Genomic DNA, 21,983 nt, shown 5'->3' on the forward strand with positions numbered 1-21,983 from the left:
GTAGTTGGTATTTAGTTCAAAAGATCTGGAATTCCTAGAACATTGATAACGTCTTATAACATGGTATAAACCTTTTTTTATTGTATAACAATACTCTGTGATGGAGAGACTATATCCTTGATGCTGAGAACTTTGGAGAACGCTCACCTATTAATTTTGTCAATCATAAAGGAAAAGAACCCCTAAGAAGAGCATAAAGGTACCTGATGAGACCCCTAGTGGCAAATATCTCCTAAAAAGGGATGAGAGTCAATGTTCAAGTTCATTTCTACCAACCTGAGTGATGGCTCTCTTGCTATGATGTAGTTACAGCAGGTGGTGGAGCAAATATCTCATTAGGCAGATTCTGGGCAATAGGTGAAGAGGGGATTCTGGCATCTATGATGATGAAATATAATAGTGGCAGGCTCAGACTACAAACTTTTTTGAGCGCTTTCTATTTGCCAACTGCTTCTGTGCACATTAATGAAGGCAAGCACAACTTCAGTTTATTCCACAAGATAAGGTATTTGTAAACAATCATCCCCTAATGCGACATATTTATTCAATGGCTAACAAGCTTTCTGAATATATTCACTGAGGAAGAATAAGCCAATTGTTCATCAGATTTGAGCATCTGTATCCTCCCTAAACTTGAATCCTCCATGATGCCTCTTGAAGTAACCCAAACAGATGTGCATCAGAAAACAAGCTGAAGATAAACAGCTGTTTCTGTATTATACCCAGAATCAACAGTAAATTCCACTTGATGTAAATCAGCCTGTAGAGATCTAATGAAGCTTAGCTATTCAGTGGGGTTTCAGTTTGAATTTGGGATTGCCACTGAAAAAATGTCAGCAGCAGTGTTGTCAGTTTCTTTTTTCTTTTCTTTTCTTTTCTTTTCTTTTTTTTTTTTTTTTTTGAGATGGAGTCTCACTGTTATCGCCTGGGCTAGAGTGCAGTGGCGCAATCTCGACTCACTGCAACCTCCGCCTCTTGGGTTCAAGCAATTCTCTTGCCTCAGCCTCCCGAGTAGCTGGGATTACAGGCACACGCCACCACACCTGGCTAATTTTTGTATTTTTAGTAGAGACGGGTTTCTGCCATGTTGGCCAGGCTGGTCTTGATCTCCTGACCTCAGGTGATCTGCCTGCCTGGGCCTCCCAAAGTGCTGGGATTACAGGCATGAGCCAAGTGTTGTCAGTTTCTATCGTGGAACCTACACGTATTCAGATATGCAGCAATGGTGACAGACAACAGTAAATAAACCATGTGTACATAATAAGCATGAAAATGTGAAATTTCCTTTGACAATCAAATCTTCCCTCCAAAGAACTTAGTTTTTTTTCCCCCCTTAAGTTTCACTAGGTGTTTACCCTTAAAAAACTCATCAGTTGCAGTTGGACAGACTTTTTTTCTGTATTTTTCTTGGTCTCCTCCCCAACCCTCTTACTTACGACTGTATTATTCTGCTAGGACTGCCATAACAAAATGCCACAGACTGGGTGGCTTCAACAACAGAAGTTTATCAACAGAAGTTTATTTTTTCACACCTTTGGGGGCTGAAAGCCCAAGATCAAGGTGTTTGCAGGGTTGGTTTCTCCTGAGGCCCCTCTCCTCGGCTTGCAGATGGCCACCTTCTCACTGTGTCCTCATGTGGCCTCTCTGTGTGCCTTCCACCTAAGTGTCTCTTCCTCTTCTTAGGACACCAGTCCTAGGCCGGGTGCAGTGGCTCATGCCTGTAATCCCAGCACTCTGGGAGGCCGAGGCAGGTGGATCACCTGAGGTCAGGAGTTTGAGACCAGCCTGGCCAACATGGTGAAACCCCGTCTCTACTAAAAATACATAAAATTAGCCAGGTGTTGTGGTGCATGCCTGTAATCCCAGCTACTCAGAAGGCTAAGGCATGAAAATTGCTCGAACCTGGGAGGCAGGGGTTGCAGTGAGCTGAGATCATGCCACTGTACTCCAGCATGGGTGACAGAGCAAGGCTCCGTCTCAAAAAAAAAAAAAAAAAAAAGGGAAAAAAAGGATACCAGTCCTACAGGATTAGGGTTCCATTCTTATGACTTCATTTAACCATAATCACTTCTTTAAGGGTCTTATTTCCAATTACAGTCACATTAGGGGTTAGAGCTCCAACATATGAATTTAACACAATTCAATCCACAACAGGTACCACCTGTATTCTATCTCTTTCTTCACTCTCCCCGCCACCACTCTGTCTCTATTCTCAGGCAGGAGTATTATAGACGCATTTCCATTACTTGTAAACATGTACACTTTTGTTAAAGGGTTAGATGCATTTAAGTTGGGCATCAGGCCGCAGGCCAGGAAAGAAGTTTAGTCTCTACCGCTAGGCAAAGTCATAGAGCTCAGGAGAGAAAAAGAGTTAGAATTCCCAGGTTATACAGATCAGAAAGCAAGCAGCAGGATAATGTGATGAGATTATAATTTTAAATCCAGAGATAGAAAAGTAAAGGAAGTTTCTTTCACCTTCCTGTCATGGATATGACCCTTTCTTTATTCAAAAGTACCAAAAAGATAGGCTAGGTATGGTGGTTCATGCCTTTTATCCCAGTGCTTTAGGAGGCTGAGGTGGGAGGATTGCTTGAGGCCAGGAGTTTGAGACCAGCCTGGGCAACGTGGCAAGACCCCACCTCCACTAAAACATACAAAATAAGCCAAGTGTGGGGTGTGCACCTGTAGTCTCAGCTACTTGGGAGGCTGAGGTGGGAGGAGATCACTTGAGCCCAGGAGGTTGAGAATACAATGAACTATGATCATACCACTGCACTCTAGCCTGGGTAAGAGACTGAGACCCTCATCTCCAAAAAAACAAACAAACAACAACAAAAAAAATAAAAAAACAAAACAACAACAACAACAACAAAAGAACAATTATATGTACATATAAGATAACTGAAGAGAAATGCCATATTCTTGTTATGAAGTCTCCTCAAGTTTCTCATGGAGATTTATTTGGATGGGCATAGCCTACCTCCCAGAGTAAAGTTTGGGTATCTCTCTCAGGTAGGCATCTCCGATGGCCTAGAATCCATTCCCAGTGGCCTGGCATTGGGTAAAGAGGGGGTGCTGCCTGGAGTGCTGCCAGCGGGCCACAGCATCACCCCAATGCTCCAGGCCAAAACTCTCCATCACAGGCTAGTGTCGACCAGCTGCCCAGGCTGTTGAAGCACCTGCTTCCTCCTGTTGATAGCATTCAGAATTTTCTTCCTGGGACCCAGCTGCATTTGTATGCTCTGAAGGTCCTCATCAGAGCAGAGCAGCAGAGCTTCTAGATCAATCTGCTCTCTCTTGAAGATAGGCAGGAATTCTTCCAGGTGCTGAGACAGCAAGAACACTTCCAGGGGCGTGGCATCGACCACATCTTCCTCCCACTCCACTTCATCCTCATCCCACGGCAGATCATCCTTGAGGCCGTTTTCCTCTCCCTCTTCATCAGCTGCACCCTCATCAGCCTCTAACGCTCCTTGTCTTTGAAGCAATTCACTGGGCAGTTTAAAACCCAACTCCCTCTTGCTATCTGAGATGTCTTCAGGACTCGATATCCTGTTCCTTCTAAAAACAATACTTCCTAGACCTGGACGATTGAGAATGGATTCATGGTGCACACTGCTGTCCTCCTCTGCTGACAACTGGAGCTTCTCTTTGAAGTCCCCTGAGAATGAGTCTTCCTCTTCCTCTCTGAACACTTCCATCACGTTCCTCTGCCCACTTCTGCCTTCTTTCCCCACCTGTTCTGCTGTATCTTTGTTCTTCTTGAACTTGATCTTGAAAGTGTCTTTAATGCCCTTAGATAGTGACCCGAATGTGCCAGGAGCAGAAGCATTTGAAGGGGATGATCTGGAGAAGGTACCCTTGGAAGAAGAGAGAGTCCCAGATTCCTCCTTGCTGTAGGTGCGGGCCACCTTATTTTGGTGCTTCTCCTGGAGCCTCTCACACTCTTTGATCTGCCTCCTGGCATTCTTCTGAGCCTGCTCCTTCAGCCTGGTGACCTTCTTGGGGTTCATGATGTTCTGTGCAGTGGCAGCCTTGTCCAGGAGAGCAACACATTCATTCTGCTCCCTGCTGGCAGCAGCATCCAGTGGAGTCTGTAAGTCATTATCCAGGGCAAAGATGTTGGCACCAAAGTTGACCAGGAATGAGACGCAGTGGGCATGGCCATTGGAGGCTGCAAAATGTAGAGGAGTGTTTCCCCAGATGTCACACCTATCAGGGTCCCCTCTAGAAGAGAGAGCGAGAAAAAAAAACACATGTTGGACTTATGTTCTCTGAACACAGGCCCAAAAAATCAAAACAAAAATAAAGAACAAAAGGCACGTTAATGCAAACATGTTCATCCTGACTTGACATTGTTATAAGATACTGGCTGCAAGTCCAATTATCTTAGAACTGTCCCATCTTAAAACCACATGGCCAGAAACAGAGCCCTTCTCTACCCTGTGTCTCCTTTTTGTTTGTTTCTTTTGTTTTGTTTTGAGACAGGTTCTCACTCTATCTCCCAGGCTGGAGTGGAATGGTGTGATCACAGCTCATTGGCAGCCTTGACCTACAATGGGAGGCTCAGTTGATTCTCCCTGCTCAGCCTCCTGAGTAGCTGAGAATACAGGCATGCACCATCACACCTAGCTAATTCTTTGTAGAGACAGGGTTTCACCATGTTGCCCAGGCTGGTCACAAACTCCTGGACTCAAGCCATCTGCTCGCCTTGGCGTCCCAAATTGTTGGGATTACAGGTGTAAGCCACCACGCCCAGCTGTGACTCCTTTTTACAAGTGAGAAAAACTTACTAAGAAATTCTCCAGCCAAACAACTTTCTTGTCTCATTGGCCAGCACTGGGTTACACGCCTAAGAGATGGGAAACATAGTATTGTGTTTAACTTAGATCAATTAGATTTTGCCCTGAAACTAGGGATAGGATTGTTCAATGGCTCATCAAGAAAATAATAAAATCAAAATCCTAATTTGCAGCATGTGCCAATTTCTGTGGTGTAAATACATCCACCATGGCAAATTTCAAGCTACCAATGTGACATCACTGGACACAGAGTTTGGAAGAGATACACAGTAGCATACCATTATCAACTATTTTCCCCATGTAGATATAATGGACATGAATTATCTTAAGAGATAGGTAAGAGTGAAATGTATTAAAATAAGGAGAAAGTGAGACTTTTGTGTTCCTTTTTAATATAATTTGTTAAATTATAAGTTTATATAATTTTTTTCTTTTTTTTTTTTGAGATGAAGTCTTGCTCTGTCACCCAGGCTGGAGTGCAGTGGTGAGATCTCGGCTCACTGCAACCTCCACCTCCCAGGTTCAAGCAATTCTCCCGCCTTAGCCTCCCGAGTAGCTGGGACTACAGGCACCCGCCACTGCACCCAGCTAATTTTTGTATTTTTAGTAGAGACGGGGTTTCACCATGTTGGTCAGGCTGGTCTCAAACTCCTGACCTCAGGTGATCCACCAGCCTCAGCCTGCCAAAGTGTTGGGATTACAGTTGTGAGCCACCATGCCCAGCCTGTAATTTTATTTTTAAGAATGGCTATGTTCTCAGAAGCTCAGGCTTACAGTAACCTATGATTGCACCACTGTACTACAGCCTGGGCAACACAGCAAGACCCTGCCTTAAAAAAAAAAAAAAGGCTAGGCTCAGTGGCTCATGCCTGTAATCCCAGCACTGGGAGGCTGAGGTGGGAGATTTGCTTGAGGCCAGGCATTCAAGACCCACCTGGGAAACATAGACCTGTCTCCATTAATTTTTTTTAAATAAAAATAAAAAGTAAAAAAGAATGGTTATGTTTAGCTGTCAAACTTTCTAAAATTTAGAAATAACTCCTGACAAGCTGGTTCCTGCATGCTACTGCTACCCTCCTGAATTGAGTCACATGTGGGGAAATAAATAACTGAACCAAACTCAGTCCCCATCAGCAGGAAAGAAGAAAGAAATGGATGTTGGGGAGGTAGCAAACTGTCTGTTATAAACATTATTCATTAAAAGGGCATTACATCTCTATTTATTCCTCAACTTACTTCCATGACTACAGGTTCATATAAGTGTGTCATTCTACAAGAGTTTAAGGTGGAATTGGGGATATGATTAGACGGTATTAAGGCCAGAAACCCAATTCCTGGCACAGAACAGGGACATAGTAGGTGCTCCAGTATTTGAGGAATGAATGAAAATCTACTGGAATCCTGCCCAAGGCAGCAAACCCTCCTCTCCTACAAGGACTTGAGTTACAGACAGGAACAGATGAAAAGTCAAGTAACTATTTTTAATGATGGCCAGAGCCATGTGCCAATGCTGAGAACTCTGATAATACATATACTAAAGGGTCCTTCCTTTGCCCTAGGCTAGACTCCAAAATCAGGATCTCACTAAACTCTGGCCAGCCTGGCCCCATGGAAAGAGCACAGTGAGTCTGAGAAGTCCTCTTAACATTCCCGAGAAGTAGAGGGCAGAAGCAGAAGAGAAGATCTGCACCCTTGCAAATGACCTGTTAGTGTGCCACGACCATTCTACTAGTTCCTGGCTGCTCAAATTTGGGTCTCCAGACCAGAAGCAGATGCATCACCTGTGAGTTTGTTAGAAGTTCAGAAGACTTTCACGCCTGTAATCCCAGCACTGTGGGAGGTCGAGGTGGGTGGATCACGAGGTCAGGAGTTCAAGATCAGCCTGGTCAACATTGTGAAACCCTGTCTCTACTAAAAATACAAAAATTAGCCTGGCGTGGTGGCACATGCCTGTAATCCCAGTTACTCAGGAGGCTGAGGCAGAGAATTGCTTAAACCCCGGAGGCGGAGGTTGCAGTGAGCCGAGATCACACCACTGCACTCCAGCCTGGGCGACAGAGTGAGACTGTCTCCAAAAAAAAAAAAAAAAGTACAGAAGACTCCCACCCAGACTTATTGAATCAGAATCTACACTTTAGCAAGATCCACAGGTGATTCGTAGGCTAACTACAGATTGAAAAGAACTTCACTGGTTAGTGTGATCCAACCAGGGTCCTATAATTTGATAAATCAGATTTGTAGCTGCTCCACGGGAATCCCTGGCTCTTTGGTGTGTGTTAGTTACAATGAAGCACTTTCACATTCTTTGCCTTCAACCATCACAATCTCCCTCTCAGAGAAGGCAGGCAAGAATCATTATCGCAGGAATAAAATAAGACTCAGAGAGCTTAATTGATTCGCCCAAGGGTAACAGCAGCATGCTTTGGATCAGGCTGGTCTCCCAGTCAAATCATCTCCAACACAATACATCCTAGATTAACACAACTGGGCTTTTCCATTTTACCAGCTACACGGCCTCCAGCTTAATTTTTCTAGGACTTGGTTTCCTCATGTAAAAAGTAAAATAAAGGTTCCTCTTCAAAAACTTTCCTCCCCATCTAATTAAAAATAAATAATAACTTCTCTTGAAAACAAAATTTATTCAAAAACCTGTACTAACATTCTTATCTACTAGCCATTATAAAATCAATATACTTTATACTCTTAATTCCCACAATTTAGCCTAAATATTTACCCTAACATACTTATACTAGTCCAAACAAACATTAAGTCATAGCCTGTTCCTCTTCCTTATTTAAAAGTGTTTTTACCTTTCTCAACATTCCACAAGTTAAGTTACTAACCAATCAAGACAAATACAAAATGTAAAGTCCCATTCCAGCCAATAAAAACCAAACACAACAATAAACACGTCAAGTTATAAATAACCCTGTCTCCTTTGTTCAATATACTCTCATAACAAAACTACTAACAAATATACTCTTTCTACAAAAAATAAAAATAGCCTTACTAAAAAAAATTAAATTTATATTCAAATACTATTTCTTTACAACACCAAAAAACAAACATTTCTAACACTTATCTGTAAATTGAAGATAATACTATTACCTATTCATAGAGTTTTGTGAATTAAATAAGTTAATCTACATAAAGCATTAGAAAACAGCTTGGCACATAGTAAATATTGAATAAACATTACTTATTATCCTTCCCCTTGCCCCCAAACTCATAATTCTTAATTTCATGTATTTGTTTTTCCTTGTATTCAACTAGTGAATTCCTGCAGCACAATAAATCTTGTGGGTTTTTAAAAATCACTTACAGGCCAGGTGAGGTGGCTCAGGCCTATAATCCCAGCACTTTGGGAGGCCAAGGCTGGTGGATCACTTGAGGCCAGGAGTTCCAGACCAGCCTATTCAACATGGTGAAACCCCATCTCTACCAAAAATACACAAATTGTACTCCCAGATACTCAGGAGACTGAGGTAGGAGAACCTGGGAGGTGGAGATTGCAGTGAGCCGAGATTGCGCCACCGCACTCCAGCCTGTGCGACAAAGTGAGACTCCATCTCAAAAAAATAAAAATAAAAATCAATCAATCGCTTATAGTTTTAATTTGACAAATATTTATGCATTGTCTCCTTAATTGGATAATATGCCTCAGAGGGCAAAGCCTGTGTCTCCTTCTCCTTTGTGTCACCCACATGTCCCAGCAGAAGTCTCGAACCCAACTCAAAGAAGTCCAGCAAGTCATGTAAGTGACTGAATGGGGCCAAGTTTGTTCTTTCAACAAAGTCACAGTTAAATGCATACTCCACCTAGAAAGGACCACAGCTCAGCTACCTTGAATCAAAGCAGAAATAATATTGCCAGAGCTCCCATTTTTCAAATGAAGCCACAAATTCAGAATTTCAAGCGAAATTCTGTGATTTTTAAGTATTGGCTCAAATTTAAAAGAAAAATATAGTAAAGTCCAAATAAAACACATTTGTGGACCAGCTCCAGCCCATAAGCTGGCAACTGGTAACCTCCTTCTGAGCAGAGAGAACAGTGTGAGCAGAGGCACAGATGGCTGATATTACAAGGCCTATTTGGGGAACCAGGAGTATAGATCAGCGTGACCAGAGTGCATGGAGTTGGGGGTAAGGGGAAAGAGGGGAAAAGGAAAGAAAATGAAATCAAATCTAAGGAAAGCAAATATTAAGTAACCCAGTTTTGCTGGGAAGCCACTTTCCAGAAGGCTCTGGTCAGTCAGCCTGATTTAATTGTTTGGGATGAAAGGAGACCCTTCAACCTTGGCACAGACTCGCATCTTAAGGGACTGCTGTGTCTCCCCCCTAAACACATGGTTTCACTTTTTATTTTAAATAAACACTAGATGCAAAAGACTCCTTAAGTATCCTAGACATCAAAGAGGGATTGTAAAACACCCAAGACGTTACTATCAACAGAAACAGAAACACACTGATTAAATTTGCCTGAAGTTATCCTTGGATTGGATAAGTTGAAAACAAAATTATTGGGAGGAGTGAGCTGCAGGGGGGATGCAGAAGGGCACTAAGATATCTGGGCTAAATGTATATGCTTAAGACCATAGACTGGTGGAATTTTCCCATTTCACTGAATTTTTATTTTGCTGTAAGTTCTGGGATACATGTACAGAACGTACAGGTCTGTTACCTAGGTATATATGTGCCATGGTAGTTTGCTGCACCTGTCAACCTGTCATCTAGGTTTTAAGCCCTTCATGCAGTAGGTATTTGTCCTAATGCTCTCCCTCCTCTTGCCCCCCACCCCCCAACAGGCCCCAGTGTGTGATGTTCCCCTCCCTGTGTCCATGTGTTCTCATTGTTCAATTCCCATTTATGAGTGAGAACATGCAGTGTTTGGTTTTCTGTTCCTGTGTTAGTTTGCTGAGAATGATGGCTTCCAGCTTCATCCATGTCCATGCAAAGGACATGATCTTTTTTTTTTTTTTTTTTTTTTTTTTTTTTTACGGCTGCACCCATTTCACTGAATCTTAAATGATGTTTTCAAGACAGAAGGAAGAACAGTAAACCTGAGATGACCCCAAAGGTGGGTCTTCTTTTGAGAAAATTTCAAATGCAAAATTCCAGATTTACAGATGAAACTGTCAGTAAGACAATTCATAGGTTTTCCTAGTGGCTTTAAGCTATTAAAACTTGCAAAACTTCGGCTGGGCACCGTGGCTCATGCCTGTAATCCCAGCACTTTGGGAGGCCAAGGTGGGTGGATCATGAGGTCAGGAGATCGAGACCATCCTGGCTAACATGGTAAAACCCCGTCTCTACTAAAAATACAAAAAAAAGCCGGGCGCGGTGGCTCACGCTTGTAATCCCAGCACTTTGGGAGGCCGAGGCGGGTGGATCACGAGGTCAGGAGATCGAGACCACGATGAAACCCCGTCTCTACTAAAAATACAAAAAAAAATTAGCCGGGCGTGGTGGCGGGCGCCTACAGTTCCAGCTACTCAGAGAGGCTGAGACAGGAGAATGGCATGAACCCGGGAGGCAGAGCTTGCAGTGAGCCGAGATTGCGCCACTGCACTCCAGCCTGGGCGACAGAGCGAGACTCCGTCTCAAAAAACAAACAAACAAACAAACAAACAAACAAAAAACAAAAAAAATTAGCCAGGCATGGTGGCGTGCACCTGTAGTCCCAGCTACTCGAGAGGCTGAGGCAGGAGAATGGCGTGAACCCAGGAGATGGAGCTTGCAGTGAGCTGAGATCACGACACTGCACTCCAGCCTGGGCAACAGAGCAAGACTCCGTCTCAAAAACAAAACAAAACAAAAAACTTGCAAAACTTCTATTTACAGACACATTTCCAAATTGATGTACAATTTAAATGAAAATATTTTCTACAGACAAGTTGCATGGAGTCCTTTTAAATTCCATACTTGTCATTATTCACATTTTTTGATAGAACCATTGCATACAACTGCCCGGGTGGCAAACTGGTCCTGTCGTTTGATAATCTGAGTTCAACATTGATGCTCTATGGTTTCCTTGGGCTAAGCTCAGTCTAGTGTTGTTTTTTTCTATTCCCCTTTCTCCCCAAAAGAGAAACTCACTGAAGAGATTTTAAAATAACCCATTTTTCCCTTGATTTTTGGTAGATCAGTGCATTTGGGCAATAATTTTTAAAGCTGGCTTAGCACTATTGTCACTAAGTAGGCAATTTGCTTAAATTACTCTGAGCATCTGTTCCATTCCAATTTTTCCTCCTGAAGTTGATTTTTTGTGAAGTTCTCAGAAAACATCTATTCTTTCAAAAGTGTTTTTCTGCATAAAAAAATATTTGGACTCACTAATAATCAAAGAAATGCAAATTGAAACAATACTCTGCCTTTTGCCAATCAGATAGGCAACGATTAAAAAGAATAGTAATACTTGGTTTTGGCAGGAGTATGGGGAAAGAAATACTGCTGGAAGAAGCAGAAAAGTGGTTCAAATTTCCTGGCACAATACACACAAAAAGTCTTTAAAATGAGGCACTCTTTTGAATCTACAATTCTACCTTTAGGAATTTGTCCTAAGGAAATACAAGACCTTTGTGCAAAGATGAATGAGCAGGAATGTTCCTCCCAACCTTACTTATAACAGGAAAAAGACTGGATTCAAATTAAGCATCACGAATAGTCAACTGATTAAATATATTATGGCATTAACCTGTGTCCATCAGTGGAAGAATGGATAAAGAAAACATGGTGGCTCCACACAATGGAATACTATCCAGTCTTAAGAAACAAAGAAATCCTGTCATATTCAACACGCGGATGAGCCTGGAGGACAGTATGTTAAGTGAAATAAGACAGGCACAGAAAGACGAATACCACATGATCTCACTTAAATGTGGAATCTAAAAAAGTCTCCTAGAGGCTGGGTGCGGTGGCTCACGCCTGTAATCCCAGCACTTTGGGAGGCTGAGGTGGGCAGATCACGAGGTCAAGAGATTGAAACTGTCCTGGCCAACATGGCGAAATCCCGTCTCTACTGAAAATACAGAAATTAGCTGGGCGTGGTGGCAGGTGCCTGTAGTCCCAGCTACTCGGGAGGGCTGAGGCAAGAGAATTGCTTGAATCCGGGAGGCGGAGGTTGCAGTGAGCCAAGATCGTGCCGCTTCACTCCAGCCTGGTGACAGAGTGAGACTCCATCTAAAAGAAAAGTCTCCTAGAAGCAGAAAGCAGAATGGTGATAACCAGGCAGAGGCAGACTGGGGAGATGTTGGTCAAAGGATACAAAATTTCAGTGAGACAGGAGGAATAAGTACAAGACATCTGTTGTAACACATGATGACTATAGTTTTTTTTTTAATTAATCTGTTTTTTATAGAGATGGGGTCTTGCTATGTTCAGGCTAGTCTTGAACTCCTGGCCTCAAGCAATCCTCCTGCCTCAACCTCCCAAAGTGCTGGGATTACAGGTATGGAGCCATCATGCTCAGCTCAGTGGCTATAGTTAATAACAATACACTGTATATTTGAAAATTGCCTACCAAGTAGATTTTGCTGTTCTCATCACAAAAAGTATAGAAGGTAACGCATAGTTAATTAGCTTGATTTAATTCCACAATGTATACATATTTTTAAAAACCATGTTGTACACCATAAATATATATAATTTTTGTTAACTAATAAAAATAATGAAACTGTCCAGGAACGGTAGCTCATGCCTGTAATCCCAGCACTTTGGGAGACCAAGGCGGGTTGATCACTTGAGGCCAGAGTTTGAGACCAGCCTGGCCAACATGGTGAAACCTCATCTCTACTAAAACTACAAAAATTAGCTGGGGGTAGTGGCATGCACCTGTAATCCCAGCTACTCTGGAGACGGGCAGGAGAATTGCTTGAACCTGGGAGGCTGAGGGTGCAGTGAACTGAGATCGCACCACTGCACTCCAGCCTGGATGACAGAGCGAGAGTCCATCTCAAAAACAAACAAACACCATAAAACAGAATACCATGAAGTCACTAAAAATAGTGGCATGCATTATCCCATTTCTAGCAAATTAACACAGGAACGGAAACCCCAACACCGCATATTCTTACTTATGAGTGAGAACTAAACACTGGGTACTCACAGACGTAAAGATGGCAACAACAGACACGGGGGACTATGAGAGTAGGGCAACGGTTGAAAAACTATTTGGTACCATGCTCACTACCTGGGTGATGGGATCAATCATATCCCAAACACCAGCATCATGCAGTGTACCCATGAAGCAAACCTGCACATGTACCCCCTAAATCTAAAAGTTGAAATTGGCGTGGTGCGATGGCTCACACCTGTAATCTCAACACTTTGGGAGGCCAAGGCAGGTGGATCACCTGAAGTCAGGAGTTCAAGACCAGCCTGGCCAACATATAGTGAAACCCTCTCTCTACTAAAAAATACAAAAATTAGCTGGGCATGGTAGTGCACACCTGTAGTCCCAGCTACTTGGGAAGCTGAGGCAGGAGAATCACTCAAACCTGGGAGGTGGAGGCTGCAGTGAGCCAAGATTGTGCCACTGCACTCCAGCCTAGGTGACAGAACAAGACTGTGTCTCTCAAAAAAAAAAAAAAAAGTTGAAATTATTAAAAAAAAATAAAATAGTGGCATGGATCTCAACTTTTAAGTGCAAATGGTCCATGATATATTGTTAAATAATTAGAAGGTTTCAGTATAGTTTATATGATTGTCTTTTTAAGAAAGAGAATGTACATGTGTTTGCATGTACTCAAAGGAAAAAGTCTGGAAGGATATACACCCAAATGTTGATGACTGTAGGAATTGGTGTAATTTTTACTTTATCAATTCTATTCAATATGATGTGAAATATTACAGTAAGTATGTATTTCTTTAAGAATCAGACCAGCCTGGCCAACATGGTGAAACCTTGTCTCTACTAAAAATACAAAAATTAGCTGGGTGTGGTGGCAGGCACCTGTAGTCTCAGCTATTCCAGAGGCTGAGGCAGGAGAATCACTCGAACCCAGGTGGCGGAGGTTGCAGTGCGCCAAGATCCCACCATTGCACTCCAGGATGGGTGACAAAAGCGAGACTCCAACTCAAAAAAAAGAAAAAAAAGAATCTGGGGAAAAAGTCTAGTTTCCATTTAAAAAAATAAAACCAAGAAATTTCATACACTTTAAAGGTAAAACAAATTTTTTTTTGGAATTGGGCCATTATGCTTCCTAGTGCAGGAAAATGCATGTAACGATTACTTTCCATCTTCAAATTTTAAAAAGAAAGAAGGGAAAATCGTTTTCTAACAAAGCCAGAGTCTTAATATAAATGGTTGCTATAGGATTTGTTGTCTATCAGGTAATGACAGATAAACTCTTAAATCGTCAGACTGAAATGGATTTCAATAGTTGATTCACTTCTAAATTCAATTTTCAATTTTCTTTTTTTTAAATTTTAGGTTCAGGAATACATGTGCAGGTTTGTTATATAGGTAAACTTGTATCACAAGTGTTTGTTGTAGATAATTTTGTCACCCAGGCACTAAGCCAACATGTTCTCATCATTTAGCTTCCACTTAACAGTAAGAATATGTGATGTTTGGTTTTCTGTTCCTGTGCTAGCTTGCTAAGAATAATGGCCTCCATCTCCATGTTCCCACAAAAGATGTGATCTCATTCTTTTTCGACTGCATACTGTTCCATGCTGTAAATGTACCACATTTCCTTTATCCAATCTGTCACTGATGGACATTTAGGCTGGTTCCATGTCTTTGCTATTGTGACAGTGCTGCAATGAACACTCACGTGCATGTGTTTGTTTGTTTGAGATGGAGTCTTGCTGTTCCCCAGGCTGGAGTGCAGTGGCACGATCTTGGCTCACTGCAACCTCCTCCTTGCAGGTTCAAGCAATTTTTGTGTCTCAGCCTCCTGAGGAGCTGGAATTACAGGTGTGCGCCACCACGCCCAGTTAATTTTTTATATTTTTCTTTTAGTAGAGATGAGGTTTCACCATGTTGATCAGGCTGGTCTTGAACTCCTGACCTCAAATGACCTACCCGCCTCCACCTCCCGAAGTGCTGGGATTACAGGCATGATCCAGGCATGTGTCTTTATAGTGGAGGGATTTATATTCCTTTGGGTATATACCCAGTAATGAGATTGCTGGCTCGAATGGTAGTTCTGCTTTTAGCTCTTGGAGCAATTGTCACACTGCTTTCCACAATGGTTGAACTAATTTACACTCCCACCAACAGTGTATAAGTGTTCGCTTTTCTCCTCAACCTCACCAGCATCTGTTATTTTTTGATGTTATAATAGCCATTCTGACTGATGTGAGATGGTAATTTCTTCCCTTTTCAGCTTCCTTAAATCTAATTGGAAATTTGACCTCACACTGGTTCCCAGGATTAGCTGTGGTCAAAAAGGGACCTCTTTTTTTTTTAGCCTACATCAGGCCTACTCAACACAGCAGATCTCAGATGCTTTTGAGGGCAAGGAAACAAATCTGAGATGTACAGATCCCGTGAGAAGACAGGAGTTGAGAAGGAAGGACTAGGAAAAGCAAGGTTAGAAGAATATTTGCATCCATAGCCAGTGTTTAATAAATATTAATATAAGCAAATGGGGGGGGCTGGATATTGATATTACATTGAAAGAAATGATGTTACCACGTCAATTTAATGGAGAAAGAGATAGACTATAACAACTAATTGTGTTGGAACAAATGAGTAGCCACTTGGAGAATGCAGAGTTAGATCATAATTCAGATCTTAAATTATATAAAGTATTTAAAATAACAAATGAAACTAAAAATAGCACTAAAGGATCAGTCAATATTGAGGCATGACCTCAAAGTTAGAATCACACAACAAAGATTGATAGACTTATATATAAATATATATATTTATGTTTACATTTATATTTAAAAATCTGTCAAAAATATAAATTGTGTATTGTAAAACAGTTGTAACCTATATGACAAAGAGTTGATATTATTAACTTTCAAAAGCATTTTTATCAATCAAGGAGAAATGTTGAAAACCCCAATATAAAAGTGGAATAAGGTTATAAATACACAGTTCACAAAAGTGGCATTCCAATGGCCAATTCTTTTTAAGCATAAAAAGAATTTTCAACCTCATCAATAACCAAAGAAAAGAACATTAAAGCCACACTGATATATCATTTTGTTTTTGTTTTGTTTTGTTTTTTGAGACAGAGTCTCACTCTGATGCCCAGGCTGGAGTGCAGTGGCCTGATGTCAGCTCACTGCAACCTCCACCACCTGGGTTCAACGGATTTAGGAGCAATTTGTGCCTCAGCCTCCTGAGTAGCTGGGATTATAGGCGTGCACCACCACACCATGCTAATTTTGTATTTTTAGTAGAGATGGGGTTTCACCATGTTGGTCAGGCTGGCCTCGAACTCCTGGCCTCAAGTGATCTGCCCGCCTTGGCCTCCCAAAGTGCTGGGATTACAGGAGTGAGCCACCACACCCAGCCTAATATATCATTTTGGACCTATCATGTTGGCCAAAATGGGTACTCACTTTCTGAAGGACAACATGTCCATTTACACACGCAAAAAAGTATTTTAGTTGCACATATGCTGCTATGGTTTGAATGTTTGTGTTCCCTCCAGAATTCATGTTGAAACTTAATCGTTAATATAACAGTGTTAAGCAGTACGGCCTTGAGGAGATGATTGAGTCATGAGGACTCTGCCCTCATGAATGGGGTTAGGCACCCTTATAAAAAGACTTGACACAGGGAATTTGCCTTTTTTTTCTTTTTTTTTTTTGCCCCTTCCTTCCCTTCCTCCATGTGAAGACACAGCCAGAGGATGCAACAACAAGGCACCATCTTGGAAGCACAGACAGGGCTCTCACCAGACACCAGTCCTGTTGGTGCCTTGATCTTGGATGTCCCTGCTGCCAGACTGTAAGAAATAAATTTCCAGTTTTTATAAATTACCTAATCTAAGGTATTTTGTTATAGCAGTACAAACAGACTAACACAAATGCAAATTGATCCAGAAATTTCACTTTAGAGAATTTATTCTCCAGAAAATGTGGCTGGGCCTGGTGGCTCATGCCTGTAATCCAAGCACTTTGGGGGGCCGAGGTGGGCAGATCACCTGAGGTCAGGAGTTCGAGACCAGCCTGGCCAACATGGTGAAACCCTGTCCCTACTAAAAATACAAAAATTAGCCGAGCGTGGTAGTGCACGCCTGTAGACCCAGCTACTTGGGAGGCTGAGGCAGGAAAATTGCTCAAACCCGAGAGGTGGAGGTTGCAGTGAGCCAAGATCACGCTACTGTACTCCAGCCTGAGTGACAGAGAGACTCCATCTCAAAAAAACACAAAAAAGACAGTGTCAGCAAAGATTTATGTACAAGGATAGTCATCATAGCACTATTCAAACTAGGGAAAACAAACTATGTGTCCAAAAGAGGGGTTGGCTAAGAAATGTATTTGTTGACTAGAGCCCTACAAAGTCCCTGAAATTTATAGAAGAATATTAAAATGTATTTATACACACTATAGTATATACAGAGAGAACTATATACATCTTAGTAGCATGGCATTATAGGACATTTTTTCTTCATGTTTTGTGTGCATATGTATGGCTTAATTTTCTGGGTTCAGCTCATGTTACTTTTGTAATTAAAGAATAGCAGAATCAGGCTGAGTGCTGTGGCTCACACCTGTAATCTCAACACTTTGGGAGGCTGAGGCAGGAGGATTATTTGAGCTCAGGAGTTCGAGACCAGCCTGGGCAACAAAGCGAGACCCTGTCTCTAGTAAAAATAAAAAATAAATAAAGACCAGCAGAACAGTTATTGTAAGAGAGTATCTTAGGCTTTCAAAGGAGAGAGAGAGAGAGAACACCTAAGCATTACTATTCAAAATGGTCCTCAAATGGAACAAGAGCTCTCTGCTGACTGAGAAGAACCCCAAACCCTCTTCTAGGAGGACAAACTTACTGGTTGATACAGTTTGGATCTGTGAGATTTGGTGGGGAACAAATCTCAAATCAAATTGTAATCCACAATGTTGGAGGTAGGGACTGGTGGGAGGTGACTAGATCACGGTGGTGAATTTCTCATGAATGGTTTAGCACCATCCCCCTTGGTACTGTCCTCATGATCGTGAGCTCTCATTAGATCTGGTTTCTAGCACCTCCCCCCTTCCTCTCTTGCTCTTGCTTCTGCCATGTGAGATGCCTTTTCCTTCTGCCATGATTGGAAGCTTCCTGAAGGGTCCCCAAAAGCAGAAGCTACTATGCTTCCTGTGCAGCCCGCAGAACTACGAGCCAGTGAAACCGCTTTTCTTTATAAATTACCCAGGCCCAGGCATTTCCTTATAGCAATGCAACAATAGGCTAATACATTGATTTTAAAGTAACTGACATCTTGCAGTTTGTGGAATGAGGTAGACTTTCAGTAGATGGAGAAAGTTGGGGAAACCTAGGTTGAGTAGGAGAAGAGATGAGATGACTGGAGAAGGCTGGCTGATGAGGATTGATGCGTCTGAGAAAAGAAAGTCTTAATCAGACAAGAGATGGGGAAGATCTGCTTCACTCAGTTTCTCATTCAATCTTCAACTCAGGAACTCTCCCAATCCTGGGTTCTTCTGACACTTCCTAAATGTCCCCTATTTTAATAAAGGGTGTCAACATCCAAAACCTGGGACCTTAACCCTCCTTTTCCTTTATCTGCCCACATCCAGTCAATCATTATTGATTCTATATCCAAACTGCCACTCAAATCCAACCATATCTTCCCATTCCCAATGTCACTACCCTAGTCCAACTCATCTCGACCATTAAAACAGTCCCCAAACATTCTCTCCGACTGTTATCCATCTACCCGAGTGAGTTTTGTAAACATAAATCTACTCTGGCAGCTTCCCTGCATAAACCAAGACATGGCTCCCTGGGCCCTTAGGATAAAGTCCTTACCAGAGTTGACAAGGCTCTTTGTGATCTGGTCTTATCTCTTACACTTGCCCTGACCCCACTCCTACTTGAGCCACGTCCAGCCATACTCAGCTTCTCTAGTTCTCAGAATGCAGTTTTCCGTCTTAGGGAAAACACTCTTTCATGTAGCCAACTTGTTCTCATTTTCCTAATCCCAGCTTAAATGCTTTCCCCTTAGGGAAGCCTTCCCTCACCCCTGAGATTGAGGTAGATGCCTGTTTAGTGCCCTCTATTTCCCATTTTGTAACAAATATCATAGATGAGCCAGGCAGTGGCTCATATCTGTAATCCCAGCATTTTGGGAGCCCAAGGCTGTCAGATCACTTGAGCTCATAAGTTGAAGACCATCCTGGGCAACATGGCAAAAACCCATCACTACAAAAAATACAAAAATTGCTGGGCATGGTGGCACACACCTCTAGTCCCAGCTACTCGGGAGGCTCAGGTGGGAGGATCACTTGACCCTAGGGCTCAAGGCTGCAGTCAGCTATGATCTCGACACTGCACTCCAGCCTGAGTGACAGAGTAAGACCCTGTCTCAAAGTGCACACACATACACACACACACACACAAATATCATAGATGTCTTGTCTTCCCCTGTCAAATCTGATTACCATGACAGGGATTGTGGCTGTCTTGTTGATCACAGTGTACCCAGTGGCTAGCAAAATATCTCTTATCTTAAGAGATAAGTGGCTGGCACATAACAGATACTGAATAAAAGGGTATTGAATTGGATTCACTTGGCTCCTTTATTGATATTGTCCTTTTCTCTTTCTTTACCCCCCTTGCGTTATGGTTGCCTTCATTAAAATCTGGGCAAAGAGATGGTGTGTGTGTGTGTGTGTGTGTGTGTGTGTGTGTGTGTGTGTGTGTCTATCCACTAGCCAAAGAAGTGATAGAGTTAAGATAGGCTAAAGATTCCTTGTAGAGCCAGCAACTCCATTCAAAAGAGCAAGACCCTGTGTCAAAAATAAAAAATAAAAATATCATGAGCTTGCACTGGTATTGAAAGTTAATAAAACACTGTGGGATTTTGATGGCATAGATAAAAAAATAAACTAAAAACATGTCATTTGTTCCAACTAAGGTTGACAACTTAAAACCAAGTAAAACAATGGCCTCTTTTAAAAGAGGAAACTATTTAAATTTCATGAAAAGAATTTTTAAAGGCATAGAATTAAAATATCTGCCCTCTTCCCCATGCAGATAATGCAGTAGTTCAGAGTCTCTCCTCTGATTGCGGCTAAGGGTTGAGCCACTCCCATAGTGCCAGTCCTCAGTGAGAAAAGAGAGCATCTCTAGGCATGGTTTTCTCTCTTTCTCTAAAAGTCCAATCATTTAGACAATCTAGAAAGAGGATAAAGTATTTGTATTGATGTCCCTGCCTCTTGCTGCTGTCTGCAAAAACCTACCACGAACACTATTTCCAACGGAAACCATCAGGTTGAACTTACCCTCTACTGCAGATTATCTCTAGGGCTTCCAAGTTCCCATGGTAGGCTGCCAAGAGAGTGGGAGTCATGCCATCTTCATCCGAAAGATTTAGATCTCGCTTGGTAGCCTCTTTTAGAAGTTCCAGGTAACTATCACTGGCAGCTTGATGGTAACGAGTAGACATTTTTCCTGCTCACCAGAACTTGGCCAGATGTCTCTCCAGGCAGAGCAGAGTGTTGGCGGAGCAACCTTCCTGTAGAGCTGGTTAATTAGTGACAAGGAAGAGCGTCACCAGGGGCAAAGCTCATTCCAACTACTTCCTTTCATGGAAGGCAACAAGGTTCGAGGCACTGAACTTGGACCTTTTCTCTCTGGAATGGCCATGACGTTGACTACTGAAGACTGCTGTATTCATCTTGAGTGTTTTGAGGCACATTTAATTTTTCTATGTCCATTTAGTTTCTTGAGTATAATATTAGCCATCTAGGCACAGGACATAAGAAATCATTTCTTAAAAAAATGCAGAGCTACTCTACTTCACTAGCTGTTTTTTCCAAAAAGAACAGCTTTATTGAGGTGAAACATCATTAAATTTACCCATTTCATGTATACAATTCAATGATTTTTAGGACATTTATAGAGTTGCATGCCCATTATCATACTCCAGTTTCCAACAGCCCTTAAAGATCCCTCATGCCATTTGCTGTCAATCCCATTTCCACTCCCAACCTCAGGAAACCACAGTCTGCTTTCTGTCTCTATAGATTTGTTTTTTATGGGCATTTCAGACAAATGGAATCCTACAATATACAGTCTTTAGTGTGTAGCTTGTTTCAATTCAAATACTTTTTTGAGGTTTGTCATGTGTAGTGTGTAACAGTTTCTTTCTTTTCACTGCTGAATAATATTCCACTGTGCTAACATACCAAATGTTCTTCATCCATTCAATGTTTCATGAATATGATGAATACTTGGGTTGTTTCCATTTTTTAGTAATGATGAATAATGCTGCTATGAGCACTGATATACAAGCCTCTGTGTGGACACACATTTTCATATGTCTTGCATATATATCAAGGAGTGAAACTGCTGGGTTGCATGGTAATTTACATTTAAATTTCAGAAGTTGCCAAACTGTTTTCCAAAGTGGCTGTACTACTTCACATTTCCACCAGTAACGTATGAAGGTTTCAATTTCTCCACAACCTTGCCAGCCTTATTATTGCCTATCTTTTTGTTTATGGCCATCCCAGTGGATGTGAAGTGGTCTTATTATGGCTTTAATTTTCAATTCCCTAATGACTAAGATATTGAGCATCTTTTCATGTGCCTATTAGCCATTCTTACATCTTCTATTCAAATCTTTTTGCCCAATTTTTAATTGGGTTGTCTTATTAGTAAGTTATAAGAATTATTTATATACTCTGGATACAAGTTCTATATCAGATATATTTGGAACAGAATGAAAATGAAAATACCACATATCAAGATTTATAGGACGCAGTTAAAGAAAAGCTTAGGGCAAAATTTGTAGTTTTTTATGCATATATGAGAAAGAAAAAAGATCTCAAATCAATACCTTAAAGTTATTATCAACAACTCAAGGGAAGGAGAAAAAGTATAGAAAAATGACTATAAGGAGTACAATATAAGACCAAAAAACTTTCCAGATCTATCTGCAATAAAAACAAAAGAAAATGGACTAAATTTATGATGTGGAAGACTCAGCCATGTCTTGTTTATAATAGACACATCTAAAATATAAAATTGCAGAAAGATTGAAAGAAAAAAATT

The 21,983-nt window shown here is 41.6% G+C and overlaps 1 protein-coding gene across 1 annotated transcript; it reads right to left on the reverse strand.

The window, feature by feature from the left end:
* Positions 1–2,925: 2,925 nt before the first annotated feature.
* On the reverse strand, positions 2,926–20,548 carry ANKS4B (ankyrin repeat and sterile alpha motif domain containing 4B). The gene is made up of 2 exons (XM_003261451.4): positions 20,210–20,548; positions 2,926–4,227 (listed from the first exon to the last, which is right to left on the reverse strand). The coding sequence occupies exons 1-2, from the start codon at positions 20,371–20,373 to the stop codon at positions 3,138–3,140; spliced, it is 1,254 nt and encodes a 417-aa protein (XP_003261499.2). The 5' UTR covers positions 20,374–20,548; the 3' UTR covers positions 2,926–3,137.
* Between the last annotated feature and the right edge of the window lie 1,435 nt (positions 20,549–21,983).

The sequence above is a fragment of the Nomascus leucogenys genome, chromosome 2 (assembly GCF_006542625.1).
Source record: "Nomascus leucogenys isolate Asia chromosome 2, Asia_NLE_v1, whole genome shotgun sequence".
NCBI classification, from domain to species: Eukaryota; Metazoa; Chordata; class Mammalia; order Primates; family Hylobatidae; genus Nomascus; species Nomascus leucogenys.